The sequence below is a fragment of the Kogia breviceps genome, chromosome 2 (assembly GCF_026419965.1).
Source record: "Kogia breviceps isolate mKogBre1 chromosome 2, mKogBre1 haplotype 1, whole genome shotgun sequence".
Classification (NCBI taxonomy): Eukaryota; Metazoa; Chordata; class Mammalia; order Artiodactyla; family Physeteridae; genus Kogia; species Kogia breviceps.
In genome coordinates, this window is record NC_081311.1 from 83307194 (window position 1) to 83332272 (window position 25079).

General features: G+C 45.1%; 2 protein-coding genes across 4 annotated transcripts in view; one reads left to right on the plus strand and one right to left on the minus strand.

Annotated features, from left to right (window-relative positions):
* Positions 1-3334, minus strand: part of GNPAT (glyceronephosphate O-acyltransferase) — a 32240-nt gene extending 28906 nt beyond the window's left edge. The window contains exon 1 of one of the 3 annotated variants that reach the window (XM_059053323.2): positions 3220-3334. Coding sequence is in view for 2 of the 3 variants with exons in the window: in XM_059053322.2 (XP_058909305.1) it covers positions 2481-2558 (78 nt within the window). In the remaining variant the exon portion in view is untranslated. Of the gene's footprint in view, positions 1-2480; positions 2781-3219 lie in introns of those variants that run through there. The other 2 variants (XM_059053322.2, XM_067025723.1) reach the window with 2 other exon arrangements.
* C2H1orf131 (chromosome 2 C1orf131 homolog) lies at positions 2740-24178 on the plus strand. Its single transcript, XM_059053345.2, has 7 exons — positions 2740-2935; positions 4856-5199; positions 19501-19557; positions 20524-20619; positions 20743-20829; positions 21403-21455; positions 22486-24178. Exons 1-7 carry the CDS (start codon positions 2848-2850, stop codon positions 22622-22624), a joined length of 864 nt encoding a protein of 287 aa, XP_058909328.1. The 5' UTR covers positions 2740-2847; the 3' UTR covers positions 22625-24178.
* Positions 24179-25079: the final 901 nt, after the last annotated feature.

The following is a 25079-nucleotide window of genomic DNA, read 5'->3' on the forward strand; positions in this document are numbered from 1 at the left end:
TCTTAGACTTTCAAAAATACAAATCCGATCATCCTTAAATGGTGTCCCATAGAATGAAGATTTTATCCTGAAGGGCGTTTAAACATATAACATTCCTTTAGGCAATATCCTCTGCCTGCTTCCTTAGTTTCCTTTCTCACGTCCCCTTTATTCTACCCTTACGTATCTTGGTTCCCCCAAACATGCCAAGGAGTGGTCTTCTTACACTGATGCCTACAACAGTCTCCTTCTCCCTCACCTCCCATTCATACCTCAAAATCTCCACTCAGGTGTCACATTCTCTTAGAAGCCTTCTCCAAGTCCCCAGACAGGTCAGGTGCCCCTTCTCAGCCCTCCCACAATATGCTGTGCACGCTTCAATCACTGGGCTTACCTCACTTAACTGCGAGGACTCCTTTAGTCTCATGACATCCTTTAAAGTCCTTAAAGGCAAGGGCTGGATCTTTTTTTTTTTTTTTTTTTTTTTTTTTTTTGGTGGTACGCGGGCCTCTCACTGTTGTGGCCTCTCCGGCTGCGGAGCACAGGCTCTGGACACGCAGGCGCAGGCTCAGCGGCCATGACTCACTGGCCCAGCCGCCCCACGGCACGCGGGATCCTCCCAGACCGGGGCCCGAACCCGCGTCCCCTGCATCGGCAGGCGGACCCTCAACCACCGCGCCACCAGGGAAGCCCAAGGGGCTGGATCTTTAACTTCTATATCTTGTACATTGAGAATACTGACTAGGACACTGTAAGTACCTACAGCTGCAATGTCTGCTGCAATCAGCAGTATCTTAAATATCTCTGAGACTAGATTAGAGTATTGCACAATAAGAGTGTGGCGGAGGAAAGAAATAAGGACAGTCTGAAACAGTAAGAAAAAGTTCAGGTTAACATGAAAGTTCAGACTGCCGTCACAAGAGGAGTGAGGGCGGCTGTCCAGCTTCAGATGCAGTAACGGCTTACATGCAATTAACTGCTTTAGTTTTTCACGTGAAAAAGGTGACCAAAGTCTTATCATTGGTGAATGTGGAAATAAAAAACCAACTCTTTCCTTGAATACACATGCGGAAAATTGCTGTAATTCACAAACCAGTTTAGGGCTGAAAAAAACTACCCATGGGAAGTCAGAGCTACACAGCAACCCTCTTTCCCTACATTTTGAGGTTGAACTATTTCACCACTTCACTGTGCAGTAAGGTCAACGAAGAGAGAGGTCCAAGTGATAAACCTTGGGAAAGTGGACAATTAGCAGCAATCATAAGCCCAGAGCTCTTGACAGCAAGGGAACAGAAGTTTCCCCATGTTCCACTGGTCTCCCAATTTGTTTGTTTGTTTGTTTTTTGCGTTACGCGGGCCTCTCACTGCTGTGGCCTCTCCCGTCGAGGAGCACAGGCTCCGGACACGCAGGCTCAGCGGCCATGGCTCACGGGCCCAGCCGCTCCGCGGCATGTGGGATCTTCCCGGACCAGGGCACGAACCCATGTCCCCTGCATTGGCAGGCGGATTCTCAACCACTGCGCCACCAGGGAAGCCCTGGTCTCCCAATTTGAAGGTAGCCATAGGTATATAAATTCTTTCCTGAAACTGAGTTTTTTGTTTATCTTGCTTTTCGTGTGTTCCCTGTTATGACCTTCCTACATAAATTAACATTATATTTAAGCCAGAACGTTAGTAACATGACTTTAAAATGCATTCTTTTATTTCCTCCTAAGGTAGATAAAACTTAATTTGGTTAAAAAAAAAAAGTCAACTGCCCAGGGTTGTGAAATACTGAGAGCTACAAAGCTTCCACCTCGTAATTTCTTCATGACAATTCTGAGTGACCAACATTCCGTCGGCAAAAAAGACCGGTTAAAATCAGAAGAGGAGGTTGGGGGGTGAACTGGAGAGAGGCCGGGGGGCATTAGTTCTCTTCCAAAATGACTTGTGTAAAAAGTACAATGATGGGCAGAAAACAGAAACACAATACAAATTTCCAGGAACTCCAAATCTTCTTAGATGAAAAACGTAAAGTCTTAGAAACTCAAGCCAAATACTTTCCCCCCCCCCCCGGGAATATCACAGCTGCAAAAAAGCGGGGTGGGGAGCCACTGGCTACCTCAGGCTGAGTCAGACCCGCAGGTTCCTCGGGTTCGACCGAAAGGCAGCCCGACACGCCTCGCAGGAGATGGAGAAACTCCAATTCTCCCCGCCTTGTTCCCGTGTCAGGGGCGTTCTGAAGGCCCAACGCCTGGTGGAGGGGAAGGGAAGGAACGAGCGGGAGGGAACCAGCGGAACCCTCAAGGAGAAACTTCTAAAAGCACACGGACATTCCCACACGCAGCGATACACCGTTGCCCTAGAAACCAAATCAACCATCTAATCCCTCCTAGGGGGGTGGGGAGGAGGCTCGGACCCACTCTTCTGGGCCCTGGGTGGCAGCCCGGAGGAACCCGAGACCAGGAGAAGGGGGTCCTCTTCCGCGGCCCCGCCCCGGCCTCGCTCCCCCGGGCGCATACCGAGTAGAGGAGCACAACAGCGCCGGGACTGGTGGAGCCGACGGAGAAGCAAGAGCTGGACGAACCGGAAGAATCCATGCTGCAGCCGCTGTCCCGGGCGTGGTCTAGGATTCTTAGCTAAGCGGTGGTTGGGGTGCTGCTGGGGGCGGCTCTTCCGCGCGGGGCGGCCTGACTTCGCCTAGGGCGGCAGCACCCTCTGCAGCCCCTCCGCAGGACCCCGCGCACCACCATCTTAACCAGGACGGAAGCCGCGCGGGAACCTGCAGCGCGCGCGTGCGCAGCACATCGGAACCCGGAAGCGGGCGCCGCGCGCGACCGGAGTTCTGCGCCTTTCGCGCTGTCCCGCTACGCCCGGCGGGGCCCCACGATGGCGCAGGAGCCAGGGCTAGCTGCCTCCCCCCCTCCTGGTTCTCAGGCCCTTCTGGACGTTCTGCTCCAAAATCTCTACGACTTTGGTGAGTACGGGCCTTCGGAGCCCACGTGGAGAGAGGACTTGAGCAGCCCGGAACTGGGCCGGCCTCCGCTTTCAGGCTAAAGGTTATTGAACGTCGAGCACCTCTTAGCTAGTCCGACCCGGTTCTGACAGTGGGTCCCCCACTCGTTTCCGTCGGAGATCACCCTTGCCACCCCTCCCCCGCGACCGGAATCTGTTGAGCGTTTTTTATGAATTAAACCTCCCAGCTCGTCCCTCGGTGGGGACCGGCTTGCGTGTTGGAAGCACCAAGGCTTTCAGACTTACCGGGGGAGGTGGTCGCAGGACCTCGGGCTCTCGAAATAGCACCCCTTTTCCCCGAATCGCTTTTTTCCGGGAAGCCCCCTTTCCCCACGCACCCCCCAGACCCGCCTGACTCTCGGGCATTGGTGCCACCTTGTCACGTGGGGACCTCATCCTTCAGTGTATCCCCTGCCAAGGACTTCGGAGGGCGGTTTCACGGGAAGCTTTTCATGACCTGTTATCCCTAAGTTGGCTGACTTATGCTCTTCTTCTTTTATCTTGACTGGGGAAGAGGAAGATAAAAGAGCTTATCGTTAAAGATTGGCAACTCCTGGCACTTCAGTAGGGAGACCTTTCCACACGCTCTGAAGAACTTGCCCCAGGGAAGGTGACATCCTTTGTTCATGCACCAAAGATAATCGTTAGGTATTAGTGCCTTTAAAGGCCAAACGTATTTCTTAAATTTGTAGCGTGATGTTGCTATTTTATTTTGGAGCCATTGCTCAAAATTCTAAGCTCATTACACAGTAAAAATAATAGCTAAAATCGTATTGAGAATTTACCGTACACTCCATGCTTTACAGGTATATACTCGTTTAATTTTCACAACAATCCCGTGAAATAGATGTTGTCATTAATACCATTATTACAAGACAAATCCCATTATTGTAGAAACAAGCACTAAAGTTAAAAAACTTGAAGTTCACCCAGTTAGTAATTTGCAGAGCTTGGGTTCCAAGCCCTACACTCTCTGGCTCCAACCCCTGCCCTCGTTATCGACTTGAACTGTGGACAGAGAATCTCTGTGCCCTTGGGAATGTTGGAAGACAGAGAAGACTTAGCCTCTGACCTTGAGGAAAGGTCCTTTCCTAGAGGAAAGGACTATTCTGCAAAATCCTAAATATAGTTCGTGTTAACACAGCCTGGAAATTATGCTTGGAGCTCTGAAGGCATGGGCTGTATCTACTCATTTGTATATGCCTAATGCCAAAGGTTAGTCGACTCTTAATACATACTTACTGAATAAAAGACTGATAAAGTAGAAGCAAACATAAATAGCTGATGTTTGGAGAGCTCTGTGACGGTCATACGGTCGGTGAGTCGTTAGGCCTAGAGTTCTTGTCAGAACCTTTAGGTGACTGGTCAGAGTTTGAACAGCTGAAACAAAGGGGAGGTATGGAGATTTAGTTGAAAATAAAGGCATTCAAATGAAGCCAGTTGTCTTAGGTTCATCTTAATTCATAACCGTGAAGGGAAATAGGAGGACCGTGGTCCCCACCTGTAACCCTAGAAAGTGTTAAAAAGAAACACTGGCTACAGTGGCAGATGTACTAACATTTTTACTACAAAGTGTGAGCCAACGGGGATTACCAGTTTCTGGGGTATTGCGATGATGACACAGTCAGGACCAAGCTGAGGACTAAAGTAATTGTGCTAGTAAGAGTCAAAGACATAAATATAGTTACCTGGGAAAAGATGACTGTGCACTTTGGATTCTATAAATTGTGCAAATACGACCCTCTTGGAAGAAAAATAGTTTTTTTCTTTGTGTGTACTTCTGCGTGTTTATAGCTGTGACACATGTACATTCGCATGATTTGGTATTGGTGATAGCTAAAACACAAAATATTTATTTTTCCTTTTGTGTTTGAACAAACAGGAGAGACGGAAGATGAAGCAGAACAGAAAAAGATCAGAAAGAAAAGAGAGAAGAAAAGAGATATGGGGACCCCAGTGGCCTTGGTAGCAGAGCCAGATCTCCAACCTGGATCTCTTGTCAGAGGCCAGAGGAAGAGTGCTTCCAGCTTCTTCCAGGAACTCCAGGAAGAGCTGCAGGGTGTTGCCGCCGTGGCCCCTGGCGGTTTCCCTTCAGGACCTGTAGTCTCTAGTGCTGCAGTAGCCCCCTCTCCCCTGAGGAACAACAGGGAACCAGTAGAAGTGGTGGAATTTCACAGCAGAAGTAGAAAAAGAAAACAGAAGCCCGATCAAGACGAGAACACAAAGGTAATGAACTGGCTTTTGTGGTGAAAACCCCGATGTTGTCCTGCCACTGTTCTAGGCCCTGGGAAAAAAAGGCAAAAACTGCTTTTTTGTTCAAAAGGCATTGAACAAAGGGCAAAAACTGCTTTCTCTCAAGGAACTTACGTTCTGATGGAAAGCAGTGTGACTTTGCTGAGCAGCAATTTCAGGCTGAATTTGTAAGTCTGACTCAGAATTCAGTCTATGAGAGAGGCGTGGGTGCTTATCCAAACGTTTTTCACAAGTTTTTGTCCAATTCATTGCAGAAATCCAGACATTACATATCTGTTGCTTTGCCTATGTACTGTACACTTTTGTCTGTCATAAAAAGAAAGAGGATTGTCTTAGTTTCCTGGGGCTGCTGTACAGAAATGTATTCTTTCACAGTTCTGGAGGCCGGAAGTCCAAATCATGTTGTTGGCTGGGCCAAGCTCCCTCTGCATATGGGGAGGGTCCTTCCATGCTTCTTCCAGCTTCTGGTGCTGCAGAGCTCTGGGCTCTTCCTCTGTCTTCACATGGATTTCTTCCTGGTGTCTGAGTCTCAAATCTCCTGCCTTTCTCTTAGAAGGACACCTGTCATTGGATTTAGGGCCACCCTAAATCTAGGGTGGATCTTATCATGAGATCCTTAACTTAATTACATTCCAAAGATGCTTTTTCCAAATAAGGTCACATTCGAAGGTTCCCGGGGCTTAGTGCACGGACATATCTTTTTGGAGACCACATTCAACCCACTACAAAGACGGTTAGGCTTGCGTATTCTTTTTTTTTTTTTTTTTTTTTGCGGTATGCGGGCCTCTCACTGTTGTGGCCTCTCCCACAGGCTCCGGACACGCAGGCCTAGCGGCCATGGCTCACAGGCTTAGTCGCTCCGCGGCATGTGGGATCTTCCCGGACCAGGGCACGAACCCGTGTCTCCTGCATCGGCAGGCGGATTCTCAACCACTGCGCCACCAGGGAAGCCCAGGCTTGCGTATTCTTGATGAACATGTGAACACGTGCTAGTGACTGGTGTCTACCACATCTTTTCTAGAATTTAGGTAGTACTTTATGTCAAGCTCATCAGCATCTCTTCCTCAAAGATTATTAATGCATTCTGTAACCATATCTGCCTTTATTTTAGGATTCTAGGTCAGCTTTCCAATTCTTATAGTATACAAACACTGGGGCAACGGGAACTATTACAGGCAGACCAAGAAATGGATTCCTTTGGCCCTTGCAGCCAGAGCCCCCAAGCCGGCCAGCCAGGGAGCTTCCAGAAAGACTGGTATTACTGCAGTGTACCGCAGTGAGCCAGACGTATATTAGTATTTTCTCTGTGTGCCACGATTTGAAGAAGGTTGGAAAGCACTGTTGTGCAGTACAATTATGTGTTTGGAGAATTTAACTGACATAAAGCATTTAGGCACTCTCCCTTGTTTCCTCAAAGGTCTCGGTCTTTAGTTTTTTCTTAGACTCACTCATGTTCATCTTTCTGGAATAGAGAGTTTTCTTTCTAATAGAAAGGACAAAAAAGTTGGCGTTGAATGAGTCTGCATCTCCCTATCTCTTATAATGGAACATGTATAGCATCTGTTATTCTTCTTTCTGCTCCAGAGAATCCCTTTTCATTGTAGTTGACTTTTCTTAGGAACCTCAGCTCGTTTTACACTTTGGACTTCCTCAACTTGATGAAGTTTTTAGCTTCCTTGGTGGTTCTCCCCTTTACTTTCTTTTTTTTAAATTGGAGTATAATTGCTTTGCAATGTTGTGTTAGTTTCTGCTGCACAGCCAAGTGAGTCAGCCATATGCATACACACATCCCTTGCCTCTTGGACCTCCTCCCCGCCTCCATCCCACTCCACTAGGCCATCACAGAGCGCCAGTCTGAACTCCCAGTGCATTACAGCAGGTTCCCACTAGCTAGCTATTTTAGACATGGTGGTGTATTTATGTCAAACCTAGTCTCCCAGTTCGTCTCACCCTCTCCCTTCCCCCCACATGTCCACACGTCCATTCTCTACGTCTCCCTTTCTGTTCCTGCCCCGCAAATAGATTCATCTGTACCATTTTTCTAGATTCCACATATATGCATTAATATGTGATAATTTGTTTTTCTCTTTCTGACTTACTTCACTCTGTATGACAGACATTAGGTCCATCCACATCTCTACAAATGACCCAATTTCATTTCTTTTTATGACTGAGTAATATTCCATTGTGTACATGTACCACATCTTCTTTATCCATTCATCTGTCGATGGACATTTAGGTTGTTTCCATGTCCTGGCTATTGCAAATAGTGCTGCAGAGAACATGGGGGTACATGTATCTTTTTGAATTACGGTTTTCTCAGTAGTGGGATTGCTAGGTCATATGCTAGCTCTATTTTTAGTTTCTTAAGGAACCTCCATACTGTTCTCCACAGTGGCTGTATCAGTTTACATTCCCAACAGTGCAAGAGGGTTCCCTTTTCTCCACACCCTCTTCAGCATTTATTGCTTGTAGATTTTTTGATGATGGTCATTCTGACCGGTATGAGGTGATACCTCATTGTAGTTTTGATTTGCATTTCTCTAATAATTAGGGATATTGAGCATCTTTTCATGTGCCTCTTGACCATCTGTATGTCTTCTTTGCTGAAATGTCTATTTAGATCTTTCGCCTGTTTTTTGATTGGGTTCTTTGTTTTTTTGATATTGAGCTGCATGAACTTTTGTATATTTTGGAGATTAATCCTTTGTCTGTTGCTTCATTTGCAAATATTTTCTCCCATTCTGAGGGTTGTCTTTTCATCTTGCTTATGGTTTCCTTTGCTGTGCAAAAGCTTTTAAGTTTAATTAGGTCCCATTTGCTTATTTTTGTTTTTATTTTCAGTACTCTAGGAGGTGGGTCATAAAAGATCTTGCTGTGATTTACGTCAGAGTGTTTTTCTTATGTTTTCCTCTAAGAGTTTTATAGTGTCCAGTCTTACATTTAGGTATTTAATACATTTTGAGTTTATTTTTGTGTATGGTGTTAGGGAGTGTTCTAATTTCATTCTTTTACATGTAGTTGTCCAGTTTTCCCAGCACCATTTATTGAAGAGGCTGTCTTGTCTCCATTGTTTATTCCTTTGTCATAGATTAGGTGACCATAGGTGCATGGTTTATCTCTGGGCCTTCTGTCCTGTACCATTGATCTATATTTCTGTTTTTGTGCCAGTACCATACTGTCTTGATTACTGTAGCTTTGTAATATAGTCTGAAGTTGGGGAGCTTGATTCCTCCAGCTCTGTTTTTCTTTCTCAAGGTTGCTTTGGCTGTTCGGGGTCTTTTGTGTTGCCACACAAGTTGTATAATTTTTTGTTCTAATTCTGTGAAAAATGCCATTGGTAATTTGATAGGGATTGCATTAAACTTGTAGACTGCTTTGGGTAGTATAATCATTTTCACAGTCTCCATTCTTCCAATCCAGGGGCATGGTATATCTCTCCATCTATTGTGTCATCTTTGATTTCTTTCATCATTGTTTTATAGTTTTCTGAGTATAGGTCTTCTGTCTCCTTAGGTAAGTTTATTTCTAGGTATTTCATTCTTTTTGTTGTGATGATAAATGGGATTGTTTCCTTAATTTCTCTTTCTCATATTTCATTGTTAGTGTATAGGAATGCAAGAAATTTCTATACATTAATTTTGTATCCTGCAACCTTACCAGATTCATTGATTAGTTCTAGTAGTTTTCTGGTGGCATCTTTAGGATTCTCTATGTATAGTATCATGTTATCTGCAAACAGTGACAGTTTTACTTCTTCTTCTCCAATTTGGATTCCTTTTATTTCTTTTTCTTCTCTGATTGCCATGGCTAAGACTTCCAATACCATCTTGAATAATAGTGGCGAGAGTGGACATCCTTGTCTTGTTCCTGATATTAGAGGAAATGCTTTCAGTTTTTCACCATTGAGAATGATGTTTGCTGTGGGTTTGTCGAATATGGCCTTTATTATGTTGAGGTAGATTCCCTCTGTGCCCATTTTCTGGAGAGTTTTTATCATAAATGGGTATTGAATTTTTTCAAAAGCTTTCTCTGCATCTATAGAGATGATCATATGGTGTTTCTTCTTCAACTTGTTAATATGGTGTATCACATTGATTGATTTGCGTATATTGAAGAATCCTTGTGTCCCTGGGATAAATCCCACTTGATCACAGTGTATGATCCTTTTAATGTGTTGTTGGCTTCTGTTTGCTAGTACTTTGTTGAGGATTTTTGCATCTATGTTCATCAGTGATATTGGTCTGTAATTTTCTTTTTTGTGATATCTTTGCCTGGTTTTGGTATCAGGGTGATGGTGGCCTCATAGAACGAGTTTGGGAATGTTCCTCCCTCTGCAATTTTTTGGAAGAGATTGAGAAGGGTAGGTGTTAACTCTTCTCTAAATGTTTGATAGAATTCACCTGTGAAACCATCTGGTCCTGACTTTTGTTTGTTGGAAGATTTTTAATTACAGTTTCAATTTCATTACCTGTTCATTGGTCTGTTTATATTTTCTAATTCTTCCTGGTTCATTCTTGGAAAGTTGTACCTTTCCAAGAATTTGTCCATTTATTCCAGGTTGTCTATTTTATTGGCATAGAGTTGCTTGTAGTAGTCTCTTATGATCCTTTGTATTTCTGTGGTGTCAGTTGTAATCTCTCCTTTTTCATTTCTAATTTTATTGATTTGAGTCCTCTCTTTTTTTTTTCTTGATGAGTCTGGGTAAAGGTTTATCAATTTTGTTTATCTTCTCGAAGAACCAACTTTTAGTTTTATTGATCTTTGCTATTTTCTTTGTTTTTATTTCTGCTCTGATCTTTATGATTTCTTTTCTTCTACTAACTTTGGGTTTTCTTTGATCTTCTTTTTCTAGTTGCTTTAGATGTAAGATTAGATTGTTTATTTGACATTTTTCTTTTTTCTTGAGGTGAGCTTGAATTGCCATAAGCTTCCCTCTTAGAAATGCTTTCTCTGCTTCCCATAGGTTTTGGATCATTGTGTGTTCATTGTCATTTGTTTCTAGGTATTTTAAAATTTCTCCTTTGATTTCTTCGGTGATCTCTTGGTTATTTAGCGGCGCACTGTTTAGCTGCCACGTGTTTGTGTTTTTACAGGTTTTTTTCCTGTAATTGACTACTAATCTCATAGCGTTCGTAGGAAAATATGGTTGATACGATTTCAATTTTCTTAAATTTTCCAAGCCTTGATTTGTGACCCAAGATGTGATCTATTCTGGAGAACGTTCAGTATGCACTTGAGAAGAAAGTGTATTCTTCTGCTTTTGGGTGGAATATCCTATAAATATCAATTAAGTCTGTCTGGTCTATTGCATCATTTAAAGCTTGTGTTTCCTTATTTATTTTCTGTCTGGATGATCTGTCTATTGGTGTAAGTGGGGTGTTAAAGTCCTCCAACTATTACTTTGTTACTTTTGATTTCCCCCATTATGGCTATTAGTATTTGCCTTATGTATTGAGGTGTTCCTATGTTCGATGCATAAATGTATGTAATTGTTATGTTTTCTCCTTGGATTGATCCTTGATCATTATGTAGTGTCCTTCCTTATCTCTTGTAACAGTCTTTATTTTAAAGTCTATTTTATCTGATATGAGTATTGCTACTCCAGCTTTCTTGTGATTTCCATTTGCATGGAATATCTTTTTCCATCCCCTCACTTTCAGTCTGTATGTGTCCCTAAGTCTGAAGTGGGTTTCTTGTAGACAGCATATATGTGGGTCTTGTTTTTGTATCCATTCAGCCAGTCTGTGTCTTTTGGTTGGAGCGTTTAATCCATTTACATTCAAGGTGATTATCGATATGTATGTTCCTATTACCATTTTCTTAATTGATTTGAGTTTGTTTTTGTGGGTCTTTTTCTTTTCTTGTGTTTCCTGCTTAGAGAAGTCCCTTTAGCATTTGTTGTAAAGCCAGTTTGGTGGTGAATTCTCATAGCTTTTGCTGGTTTGTAAAGCTTTTGAGTTCTCCGTGGAATCTGAATGAGATCCTTGCTGGGTAGAGTAATCTTGGTTGTAGGTTTTTCCCTTTCATCGCTGTAAATATATCCTGCCACTCCCTTCTGGCCTGCAGTTTCTGCTGTGAAATCAGCTGATAACCTTATGGGGATTCCCTTGTATGTTATTTGTTGCTTTTCCTTGCTGCTTTAATATTTTTTCTTTGAATTTAATTTTTATTCATTTGCTTAATATGTGTCTTGGTGTGTTTCTCCTAGAGTTTATCCTGTATGCAATTCTCTGCACTTCCTGGACTTGGGTGACTATTTCGTTTCCCATGTTAGGGAAGTTTTTGACTATAATCTCTTCAGATATTTTCTCAGACCCTTTCTCTTTCTCTTCTTCTTCTGGGACCCCTATAATTCGAATGTTGGTGCATTTAATGTTATCCCAAAGATCTCCAAGACTGTCCTCAATTCTTTTATTCTTTTTTCTTTGTTCTGCTCCATGGCAGTTATTTCCACCATTTTATCTTCCATCTCACTTAACTGATCTTCTGCCTCAGTTATTCTGCTATTGATTCCTTCTAGAGTATTTTTAATTTCAGTTATTTTATTGTTCATCACTGTTTGTTTGCTCTTTAGTTCTTCTGGGTCCTTGTTAAACGTTTCTTGTATTTTCTCCATTCTGTTTTGAGATTTTGGATCATCTTTACTATCATTACTCTGTATTCTTTTTCAGGTAGGTTGCCTATTTCCTCTTCATTTATTTGGTCTTGTAGGTTTTTACCTTGCACCTCCATCTGTAACATATTTTTTGTTGTCTCATTTTTATTGATGGGTGGGGCTGTGTTCCAGTCTTACTGGTTGTTTGGCCTCCAGGCATCCAGCACTGGAGTTTGCAGGTAGTTGGGTAGATCTGGGTCTTGGTGCCGAGACAGGCTTCACTCCAATTAATATTCCCTGGGATCTGAGGTTCTCTGTTAGTTCAGCCGTTTGGACTCGGCCTTCCCACCACAGGAACTCAGGCCTGACCCCTAGCCTGGGAACCAAGGTTCTGCAAGCCGTGTGGCATCGCAAAAGAAAAGAAAAAAAAAAAAGGAGCAGTACAATAACAAAGAATAAAAAATAAAATAAAATTAGAAAGATAAAAAATACATTAGGAAAAATAAAAATGTAATTGAAACAGCTACAACAAGGTAAAACAGAACCACAAGAGAGAAAAGAAAAAACAAAGGAAAAACGAAAGACTGGGAAGGGTTTTGGCTGTGGGGGGCAGTGCTTAGGCCCGGTGGGGGGGGGGGAAGGTGGGCCTTAGGCCAGGGAGGGGTGGGGGGCGGGGGCAGGCCTCGGCTTGGCTTCGCACCTGCACTCTGCTCAGGGAGAGGCACCATGGCCCGAGGGGGCCTCTGGACTGTGCAGTTCCGGGGTTTGGAGGTTGGGCCCTCAGTGAGGGTGGGTGGGTGGTGCTTAGGCCCAGTGTAGCTGGAGGGGGTCTTGGAGTGGATGTAGAGGTAGGGCCCCGGGTGGGGGGGCAGGGGTGGGGCTTGGGCTCTGCACTGCCAAGGGAGCCTCTGAGGGCGGCGGGGGATTAGGCCCCAGAGCCCAACAGGCTCCCTGGCGCCCAAGTGGGCAGGGAGAGCACTGACTGCGCTCCCTTCCGTTCCTCCGCTCCCCTGAGGGTCTCCCCTGTTGCTGCTGAACCCCTAACTGTGGGTGGGATCCATGGAGGGGAGGAGGGGAGAAGGTATGAGAACTCCTCCCCTCCCCCAGCCACCCCTCGGGTGCCGGTCCCAGAGGTCCAGCCTTTACTGTTGCTTCCCCTCCTCCCCTCCCACTCCCTCAGGACCCACGCAGCTGGAGGGGCCTTGGTGGGCAGAGGATCAGGCCTGGGATCTCAGCAGGCTCCCTGGGACCCAAGTGGGCAGGGGAAACGCTGGCCACATGCCCTTCTGATCCTCTGCCCTCCCAACTGTCCATCCCCTTTCCCTCTCCGGGCCTGGGATTCCCTTCCCCTCCCCCAGCCGCCCCTCCGGAGTCCGGTCCCCCCTCCACTTCTCCTCCCCCTTCACTTCCCTGCATGCCCCACGTCCTACCCACTCGCTGGGCGTTCCTCCCGTCCCCTTAGGTGTCCTTGGTCACCCACCAGTGCCTGGTAGGTGCCCTAGTTGTGCAGAGACTCAAACTCCGTGTCCTCCTAGTCTACCATCTTGACCCTTTTCTCCTTTTTAAAGTTTATCTTCTGAAAATGTGAATGTGTCTGGCTAAGGAGACAGTATATGTGAACACAGTAACAACACATATGCCATAAGAAGACTTTAGAATGTTGATACTACAACGTATAAATAACTGCAAATTAATATAGAGCTAGTTGTTGTGGCATATCCTGGGTATAGGGCATGCCAGGCAAAGGATAGACCATTGGAGTAATTAAGACACATAGTGCTATGCTAAGAGTTTGTGCAACATGGGAACATGTACATGGGGCCCCTGCTCTCTGAAAACTTACAAGTCACCATAGGACAGTGCAGACAGACATGGGGTCCGCAAAAATACGTGATCAAATAATGATGGCCTCCATTGACCAGTTGTACAATCAGCTGGCCATCTTTGAAGTTTTCTTTTTACTTCTGTTTTCCTTTTATTTCTCCATTTATGTGGCTCCCCCCCACTAGTCGAGTCTCCATGTGAGTTCCTGTTGCCCTCTGTTGTCTGAAGTATTCTCGAGAACACAAGAGGTACTGGCAAGTAAATGACCTTCTTTTCCCAGAATTTAGGTTTGCACAATAAATAATGGTTAAACTACATAGTATATTGAAACATATTTTCATGGGTGTGATATGACAGTTTATAATACGAAATATTAAATATTTGTTTCTGGAATTTCTTAAGAGATGAGAGCAGTAAAGGTGTCTTTTGTTGTGTTAGTGAAATGACTTGGAAAGCGTCCTTGAATGGGGACTGGTTGCCAGGGGGACCAACCCTGTGATTAGAGAACATATGACCTGAGGAGGGCAAAGGGGCTAGAGGTTAAATCAGTTAACCTGATTTAGGGGCTACTTCTGGGGAGGGCAAAGGGGCTAGAGGTTAAATCAGTTGCCAGTAGCCAATGATTTACTCAATTATGCCTGTGTGATGAAACCTGTGAAACTCCAGAAGGATGGGGTTTGGTTTGGAGAGCGTCCAGGTTGGGAGAGTGGAGCCTGGAGCAGGTGTGGAAGTTCCTCGCCCCTTCCTGTGAGCCTTTCCCTCTGCACCCCCTCCATCTGGCTGTCCCTGAGTTATGTCCTTTTAGAATAAGCTGGTGATCTAGGAAGTAAATGGGTTTCTTGAGTTCTGTGATCCACTCTAGCAAATTAGTTGAACTCAAGGAGGGGGTCATGAGAACTTCCAGTCTATAGGCGGTCTTTCAGAAGTACTACAGGTAACAACCTAGGCTTGCATTTGGTCTCTGAAGTGGGGACGGTATCATAGGACTGAGCCCCTTCACCTGCAGAACCTGTGCCGTCTCTGGTAGATAGGGTCAGAATAGCACTGAACTGTAGAACACCTGGCTGTGTGGGACCGTTGCTCGCATGTGTGGGAAACCCTCCCCCCTGCATCAGAGTTGGTGACCAGAACCCCTTTCAATGGACTTACCTGGGAACTTGGTCACCATTTGTTTAATATTTTACCCATTCCAGATAGCTGACCTACAAATGAACTTCCTGATCATGTCCCATTTGTTAAGCTCTATAGATGTAGTCTGCCCAGAAATCTTATTCATTCATTTATTCCACAAATAATTGGGTGCCTACTATTGCCAGGCCCAGGAGATCCCACAGTAAACAAGGTACAGTCCTCTGCTCTCATGGAATATATGGTTTACTGGTGGGTTAGGCAAACCCTGGATAAATTAATATCAATAATATACTTAAAAAGAGCTATAAGCCCTCTGAAGGAAAGATACAGGGTCCTGAGAGTAACAGGCAGAGCTTCCTTTAGAGCCAGTGGTCAGAGGTGTCCGAGGAGGTCACTTCAGGCTGATGCTCTGTTGCAGGGTGCTGGGAAAGGAGGGAGCAGAGTAAGGCAGGCAGAGGGAAGCTGTCTTGTAAATGCCCTGAGCTGTAGAGAGGCCTGCAGAGGCCTGTAGAGGTTCCAGGAGCCAAGGGAGGGGTAAGGTGTGGGCTGTTGGAGAGACAGGCTGAGGCCAGCCCGCACCAGGCCCTGGAGACATGGGGCCTTTGGAGTTAGTTTAAAGCACATGCAAAGCCACCAGAGAATTTAAGCAAGGGCATGAAGTGGTCTGATTTATATTTTAAAAGGATGGCTCTGGCCCCTGCATGGTAAATGGATTATAGGTGAGCAGCAGCCAGAGGCATGAGGGGATGGAGTGAGGAGTTTACTGTAGGGGTCCAGGTTCAAAACGGGGTGGCCTGGACTTGTGATTTGAGGATTGAGTGGATGAACTCACTCTTTAATGAGTGCAAGGCTGCCTATAAGGAAGAAAATTCCTATGCTCTTAAGAAATGAAAGGGTCAAGTGTAGCTTAAAATGATCCAAGTATTGTCTGGCCTTCAGAGGTGTGTCTGATCAGTGTGATTTTTCCACCCCTAACACTGGTCCATCTCATGAACCTTATGGCCTCCACAGAAAAGAGACAAGAAAGATATAGTAGACATAATAGAACAGTGTACTCTAGGTTAGAAGCGACGCCTGGATCCTGTGGCCTGGACTGAGGTACACATACACTGCTTCTGAACGTGTAAGGAATTGCTGAGGAAAGATTTACTGGGATTTCCTGAATGCTTACTGTGTGCTAACCATGGTTACTTACATTCATTAACTAGCTCAGTGTCTCATTAGGTCTTCACAGCGTGACCTGTCTTCATTTCGCAGAAGAGGTTGATGCCTAGAGAGGTTGAACTATTTGCCTGCATTTAAGCAGGTACCCCACCATCCCATATCTGCAGTTCCAAAACCCCAGAGCTTTGGAAAGCACAAGTTAGGTTGTTTTTTTAAATTTGGCGTGAATTTATTTGGCAGTGAAACCTGACCTGAACTGAAGTGAGGCTTAAGAGTTATTTCTGTTGGTTCCATTGCACATGAATATTCATAGGCATTGCTGCAGAAACGTAAATGTGCTTAATTACGGGTTGCTGTCTTGGACAGTATTCAGTATGTTCACAGTATTGCCATCTGAATTGTCTCAGGATTCCAGGTAAAGGACTGTGGATGTGAAATAAGTGCTAGAGCTCAGGTTCAGACCCCAGGCTTTCTGGCTTAAAAGCTGTGTGCCCAACTACTAGACAAGCGAGAGGGAATGTAGATTAGCTGGGCTGTTTGTCTCTTGAGGAACTCAAGCGTCCTGCACCAGAAGCTGCACGTTGGCATTCTGTCAAGTTATTACCCCAGGTTCTTTTTTTCTTTTTTTAATGTTTATTTTATTATTTATTTATTTATTTTTGGCCACACCCCATGGCACATGGGATCTTAGTTCCCTGACCAGGGATCCAGCCTACGCGCCCTCTGCTTTGGAAGCAGAGTGTTAACCTCTGGACTGTCAGGGAAGTCCCTGCCCCAGGTTCTTACTGCCCTCGTAATCTCTGCAGTATCCCAGGGCTGCCCTGAAGTCCATCACCCTCTAGCTGTACCATGTCCCCTACTCTTTAGTACATCCAGTGTCAGATAGGTATTAAGAAGAAAGTAATTTAATTGAAATAATTTACACTCAAGAAGATATGAAAAAATTTCTCAATGTTCCCAGAACTGTTGGCATAATTTAAAAGAGAGTGTTTATTTACCCAACTCTTCTCTAATTGGAAAAAGTTTGGACAGTGTAACTAATAGAAGAAAAATCTTACCAGTGCAGGAGAAAATACTTTTGGTCACCAAGTCAGCCCATGAGAAAGTTCACTGAGTCTGGTACTCAGTCTGAGTCTGCTTCTTAGAGCTTGCTTTCTTCTTCATTACCTAACAGACAGGCTCTCACAATCTCCAAACGTTTGTCTCTGTCGTGTGTGGGACAGTGAGGCTTTATCAGTCAAGATAGGTGAGACAGTGGTTCCATAACAAGTAGTCCCTGCATCTCAGTGGTTTAAAGGCAAAAGTCAATCTTGTTCTCCTGTTACCGTTCATCAGGATTGTCAGGGCAGATGGCTGTGATCCACGCCATCCTAACCTAGGGACCCAGGGTGATAGGGGCTCCACCATTTGGTGGAGAAGGGGAGTTGATGAAGCCTTTTTTATTTTTTAAATTTTTGTTTGTTTGTTTTTTGGCTGCGTCGGGTCTTCGTTGCTGTGCGCGGGCTTTCTCTAGTTGCGGCGAGCAGGGGCCACTCTTGGTTGCGGTGCGCGGGCTTCCCATGGCGGTGGCTTCTCTGGTTGTGGAGCATGGGCTCTAGGCGCGCGGGCTCAGTAGTTATGGCTCACAGGCTCGCTGTGGCGCACGGGCTTAGCTGCTCCGCGGCATGTAGGATCCTCCTGGACCAGGGCTGGAACCTGTGCCCCCTGCACTGGCAGGCGGGCTCTCAGCCACTGCGCCACCAGGGACTCCCGATGAGGGCTCTAGAGGTTTCATGTGGGAGGGGTCCGCTTCCTCTGCTCGCCTTTCGGCCAAGACAAGTCGTGTAGCCGCGCCTGACTTCAGGTGGGCAGCAAAGCCCAGTTCTCCTGTGGGCCTAGACGTGGAGGAGGACCCAGTATTGCCTGTAGGCACTAGTGCCCCCTACCACAGTGAGGGAAGGGGAAAGAAAACAGGGGAGACCACTGATCGTTTCTAAATGCAGATGCTGCATTGTGAATAATGTACTAAAGTGGTTTTACAGCTAAAAGTAGAAATTAAAGTTATGGTAGTGGTGGGGGTCATGCTGATAGACTCATCATCATGATAATTAGCCAAGAATTTTTTTCTATAAAGAAGGATCTGTTACTGAACCAGGTCCATTTGCCCAACGTGCAGCAAGCCAGACGCTGAGATGCTGAGGTTTACAGTTTATTCACGAGGCAGCCAAGTGAGGAGATGGGAGAGCAAGTCTGAGATCCGCCTCCCAACAGCGAGGGGGCTGGGGTCTTTACGGGATAAGCACGGTGGCCTTAGGAGTGGGGAAGAGTGATCGGAGGAAGGGGAAAAGGTGAGGTAATCAGTGTTCTGTGCAGGGGTATCTGGGTTACAGGCATCTGTGTTCAAAATGGAGGTGCTCAGCATGATCGGAGCTTTCTGGCCCCTGACCTCGAAAGGCCCTCTTTCCTCGGACACTTGCGCAGGCCCAGTTTTAGGGCTGATGACCCGGCCAGCCTTAGCCAGCTCGCACGGGGCAGGCGCTGACTACAAATTCCTGCAAAACAACTGGGCTACGAGAAGCTGGGTTGGTATGCAGTTAAAGAGAGGGGAAAGGAAAGAACAAGATAACTCAAGCGAGCTTAATCAGTGAAGGCAGGTTACAAGCAGAAAGGTTTGAACAAGCCATTCCCCTGCCCTTTGCCCTCCGCACAGACTCTGCCCTGCTGAGCCGGAGGCCAGGACTGCTTTTCTAGATGTTGCACGGCTGGGATGGCCTGAGGTTGAGGAGAGATCACTGTCCTTGGCCAGATTTGACAGTAGTTTCCTTGAAGTCTCAAACTTCCAGTCAATTCTATGGATTGGTAACCACAGCCAGGGGATATATTGATGTAAAGAGTCACATATTTTGATGGCATTTCCAGTATCATTATTTTCTGTGGGGAATTATAAACCCAGTCTCCATCATTTCTAGAAATCTGATGTTCCTGAAAGAAATTTTCAACTCAAGAGAGTTAGCCATTATTCCAATGGCTAGATACGAGGGAAGAAAAGAGGGAATTAAAGAGGGAATTCTTTCTCTCTCCCTCCCTCCCTTCCTTCCTTCCCCTCGAGGTTTGTGGGATCTTAGTTCCCTGACCAGGGATTGAACCCCAGGCCATGGCAGTGAAAGTGCCAAGTCCTAACCACTGGACCGCCAGGGAATTCCCGAGAATTATTTAAATATGACCTTTTTACCCTCTAAAATTCTGCTCAGTTATCCTTTTCTAACCCCCCCCCCACCATACAGAGTTTCCCACATTTGGTACGTGAGATACAGACATTGGTCTCTCTCTTAGTCTCTTTTCTTTTTTCTTAGTTTCTCGTCAGTCTTTTCTTAAACTTTGAAACCTTAAATTAATTTTCTCCATTTGTCTTCCATTAGCTGTTAATTAGGCTTTTGTGCAACAAGCACATATTATTGTTTGTTATTTAGGCATCTGGGCCAGTTTCAAGGCTTTTAAAAACGTGAGTATGCTCTTGGTGTGATGGATACTATAAGGAACAGATGACCTTAATACAAATGTTTTCTTTTCCTTTTCAGACCAAAACTAGTATTCTCGAGAAAGATGTGGATTTACAAGAATTCAACTTAGAAAAGGTATGTGCTTTGAAGTTATTAATTTTTTCAGCTTTGTAATACCAAAAATGAATGTGTTTACATGTTGTCCAGTGGTTGGGGGAATGGTGAAGCAGATCACACTACAGTTACTTGATTAAACATGGTGCAGTCGTTTAAAACATGGTTTTGTGGCTACAGTGAGGATGCAGTGGTAAGTAGGAAAAGCAGGGATGTATGTGTTCTGTGGTTGTAAGTAGGTTTTAAAAAAATATGTGAGAGGGATTTCCCTGGTGGTCCAGTGGCTAAGACTGTGCGCTCCCAATGCAGGGGGCCCGGGTTCGATCCCTGGTCGGGAAACTAGATCCCACATGCATGCCGCAACTAAGGGTCCACGTGCTGCAGTGAAGGTCCCATGTGCCGCAACTAAGACCTGGCGCAGCCAAAATAATCCATAAATAAATAATTTTTTAAAAATGAAAAATAATGTGTGAGAAAAAAGACAGGAAGTAATTCAGCTGCTAAGAGTGGGTATTGGTGACTTTTTCTCTTCTACAATATGTTTTTAAAGAAAGAACATGGACCTGTGTTTGAAGCTGCTGTGATAAAGGGTTTCCACGTGTGAGTAGATGTGTTGGGGAAGGTACTTTTAGTTGTTGCCTTTATGGGTAGTATAGTATGTTTTAGGGCACATCCTAAAGTACGGCAGAGCTCTGCAGGTCACCCTCGTTTTGTCACTGATTTGTGTGGAGATAAGTCTTTGCTTCGACTGCCTGCATTCAATGTGGGAGAGTGGCGTGGGGAGGTTATGGACCTTTGTGAGAGACTCCACAAAGCTGCTTAAACCACACTGTGACAGCACTCTTGCGAGGTGTAGCCCCTGCAGGTCCTCCATGAAAGTGCTGGGCATGTAGCCCATCGTGTCTGGCAGGCAGCACTCCTAGGGCTGTGTTTCCTCTGTGGAGCTTCCGGAAGGCACTTGGGCCTGACTGTGCTTTGTGTCTGCAGGCTCGTTTGGAAGTGCACCGGTTTGGGATCACAGGTTATGGAAAAGGAAAGGAGAGAGTCCTGGAGCAGGGACGTGCCATTATGCTGGGCGCTAAGGTGAGGGCTGCTTCTGCCTCCCACCTGCAGACGGGGTACAGCAAAGGGGGGGCGCCCCGGGCAAGGTGGGGCTGGGGCAAAGGCAAAGTGAAAAATGATGCTGAGTGTCCTTTCTCATTTCAGCCTCCCAAAAATAGTTATGTGAATTACAAGGTTTTGCAGGAGCAAATCAAAGAAAAAAAGTCAGCAAAGGAAAAAGAAAAGAGAACGGTAGGTGTGATAGCCTTTTCTTAAACTAGAACAGAAAGGTGGTTGCAATTTGCTGGACCCCGCTACTTGGAAAGCAGTCTAGACAGCAACAAATCTAGAGTTAGATGACTGTTCTTACCCTCTCTTCAAGTCAGCTACATTTTGTGATACCAGCTACATAATCTGACTTATTTACCTGAAAGGTTTGCTTTGAAATAGCAAACTCCTGGTCAGGTACTGTGAGCTACTTTGACCTTTTCCCTATAGGCAGTCTTTTTTTTTTTTTTTTTTGCCTTTTACATTGTATAGAACACACAGGCTTCTGAAAAACCACAAGGGGAATAGACGTTACGCTCCCTCCCTTTCGCTTAAAATGGAAGATTTGACATTTCTACTGTCCGTTTTCTCTGAATGGCCTTTCACAGTCTTGAAAGGGTTTTAGGATAAAACTTTATATAATTAACATGCCTACTTGAAAAAAATATTAAAAATAAATGATATCTCTGTGGCTTTTGGTCACAAACCTCTTGCCTTTTTTGAATCTCCATCATCCACTACTGATACTACATATGTTTTCTTTAATTGTGAAATCAGGCCCAGGACACAGATATTTTTAAGAAAAAGAAGAGGAAAGGACAGGAAGACAGGTGAGTGATACCATCAGGTACTCGGGTGGAATGATTTGGATAAACCTATTTATTGGTAGTTCTGAACATAATACCTTGAATTGATGTGGTGTTTCTAGCCTGTTAGAGTGCTGCACTGTCTCTCCTGATCCTAAATCAAGCCCTTGAGGGGGGAGACAGGATTCAGTAAATTGTCCAAGATCAGACGACTCCCTCAGAATTGAACTAGGAACCTTCTCCAGTCACCCATTTTCAAAGAGCAGACATGTGCAGTGACTAGTGGAAAAGCTGAGATTGACGTTTCCAACAAGACCTCTGTCCCCTCCTAAGAGAGCCTGTGCTGCCTGCGTTTGCATGACCGTATGAAGGAGAGCACCATGGTTTGAGTAATGGAGCATTGATTTTGTGCCTTTCTGCTTGTTTTGTTCAAGTACCTTTTTCTCTCTCCTCAAATTACTGTTTCAACTACTTTTGTCTTGAGCTTTTTCTTGGACCCCTAGTGAGCTTGCGCTTGCTGGAAGGTGGTCATCTGTTCTGGTTGTGTGGTCTGTCAAGGGCCCACTGTGCGCCGGGAACATAGGTGTCTAGGTGTTGGGCATACAGCCATGATCACACTGAGGGTCCCTGCCCTGGAGGAGCTTACATTTTAGGGAGGGAAACACACCAAAACATCTAAACAGATAAGGGCATGTCAGGTCCTGGCAGGTTTCATGAGGAGGGTGAAATAGTGCATCGTGAGAGAACATCACTGAAGGTGGGCTGGTGTGTCTTTCTAAGGGGGCCACATCTAAGTCGAGAATTGAGTGGGGAAGATCTGGAAAGATCCGGTAGCAGAATATTCAGCGTGGAAGAAACCAGTGCAAAGGCCCTGGGGCAGGAGGCAGTTGGCATATTCAGGGATGCAGGAAGCTAGTGGTGCTGCAGTGGGGCGAGGGCATTGCATGGGAGGGGCCGGGAGGTTGCAGGGCCAGACCTCAGTGGCCTGGTTGGTGGTGCTGAAATCCTTTTGTATAAGCTTAACTATAGTACCTTCCTCTCACTTTAAATGTAGGAAATCCAAAAAGAAGAAATCGGCTCCCAGTATTTTGTCAAGTGGACGGATTGGACAGGTTGGAAAATTCAAAAATGGGACACTGATTCTGAGCCAAGTTGATATCAAAAAAATAAATTCTTCCAGAGTGGCTAAATGAAGTACTTTATAAAATAAAGAGAGAAATGGGAAAGTGCCCATGTACTGAAACTGGACCCCTACAAGACTTCCAGATCATTCTTATTTATTTCATATTTCATAGACTGCTCTTTTATCTTAGGGAACAAAATCAAATTGAAATAATAAAATTTCTATCTGATTTTTTTTTTTTGGTGATAACCATGTTAGGCCAGCTGCAATGTGAATCTGAAGGAAAACTGAAGCTGCATAACTCACATTGGGACTTGAGCCCATGGTCTTTTTTTTTTTTTTTTTTTTTTTTTTGTGGTACACGGGCCTCTCACCGTTGTGGCCTCTCCCGCTGCGGCCTCTCCCGTTGCGGAGCACAGGCTCCGGACGCTCAGGCTCAGCGGCCATGGCTCACGGGCCCAGCCACTCCGCGGCACGTGGGATCCTCCCGGACCGGGGCACGAACCCCCGTCCCTTGTATCGGCAGGCGGGCTCTCAACCACTGCATCACTGGGAAGCCCCCGAACCCATGGTCTTTTAACTGAGATCACACACCTGCTCTCAAGACTTCACGAAGCTCAGCTTCTTGATGTCTCATGGCAGAAAGAATTCAGTGAGAGACAAAGCGATAGGTGAGAAGTGGATTCATTTACAGAGAAACACACTCCACAGGCAGAGTGCGGGCCATCTCAGAAGGCGAGAGTGGCACCAGGGTTTGGGGTTGTCCGTTTTTATAGGGCTGGGTAATTTCACAGGCTAATGAGTGGTCAGAGTATTCTAGCTGTTTGGGGGAAGGGGCGGGGATTTCCAGGAATTGGGCCGCCGCCCTCTTTTTGACCCTTGTGGTCGCTCTTGGAGCTGTCATGGCACCTGTGGGTGTGTCATTTAGCTTGCTGATGTGTTACAGTGAGCGAATACTGAGGCTCAAGGTCTAGTGGAAGTCGACTCTTGCCATCTTGGACCCATATGGTTCTTATCGGTTTATGTTGTGTCCTCGGGCTATGTCATTCTTTCAGTGGTTGTGCCCTGCCCCCTTCCCTCCTGTTTCAAAACTATTGAGAAGAATGTTTTAGTATTCTCCATCAAGGTTCACTTGAGTTTCACTTTCACTGGTGGTTTGTGCATTTGCTTGTAGATATTTCATAATTTTATGGATTTGTAGATGCTAATAATTAGCTTAAAATTGCTCTTTAATTTTCTAAAAATGATTTAATGTTACTATATCATGAAAGAACTAAGAATGTGATCATTTGTCAGTTGTTTTGTGGGAAAAGCATTTTCGATTTTCAGCCAAAGTGTACAAAATCTACTTTGTAAGAACTTGTATGAATAAAATACAACTTTGGGAGTAAAAATGACCATGACTATTAAATAACACAACAGATGAGTTAAGCAAATGTTACCTCCTTGTAAGTCATCACCTGGGGTGATCCTACGTATATTTTAAAATAATATTGTCCTTGTTGAAAGTGCCTGGAACGTCTCAAAGCTTGTGGAACTTTAAAAAAAAAGGTCTTCAATTTTTTTTTTTCCTGTGCCAAAAAATTGAGATCCAAGCCTAACAAATAATAAAGTTTTGGTGAAAACAGAGGGGTACTTTTCACTGCTGGCTGACTTTCTTAAGTGACTCATACGTTGACTCTGAAGGCATTGCCATTGTTCAAAATATGCTTTGAATTGAAGCAAAATTGGAAATGTTTTATTAAATGAAAACACTGTAATTGTTTTATTTTTCAGGTTCATTTTGAAAGGCAGTATTCATTAGGGTGTATATTTTGGCAGTTTTTCTTTTTTTTTTTTTTTTTTTGCGGTACATGGGCCTCTCATCGGCAGGCGGACTCTCAACCACTACGCCACCAGGGAAGCCCTTTTGGCAGTTTTTTTAGGAGGGACTTTTTTTTTTCATGTATATTTATTTTTGGCTGTGTTGGGTCTTCGTTTCTGTGGGAGGGCTTTCTCTAGTTGTGGCAAGGGGGGGCCACTCTTCATCGCGGTGCGCGGGCCTCTCACTATTGCGGCCTCTCTTGTTGCGGAGCACAGGCTCCAGACGCGCAGGCTCAGTAGTTGTGGCTCACGGGCCCAGCTGCTCCGCGGCATGTGGGATCTTCCCAGACCGGGGATCGAACCCGTGTCCCCTGCATTGGCAGGTGGATTCTTAACCACTGAGCCACCAGGGAAGCCCAAGAGGGACTTTTAAAGAAGGTGTAGAAGATCCCAAATATGGCAGAAGCCCTAGGAAAAATCTCAGGAGCTGGAAATAACCTAGGTGAGTGGGCACCGGCCCAATTTAACGCCCTCTCTTTATCTGCAGGAAGCCGGGAAACCTAGTGGCTCCACCTCACCCCACCTCCCATGAGCTTCAGTGGCTCAGATAACTGAGCCCTTGGCCCGACTTAGGACCAGAGCCCCAGGCTAGTCAATTCTGGAAAAGCATGCAAATTCCTAGTATAAATTGCTTACCTAGTTTTTGTTTCACCTCTTAAATA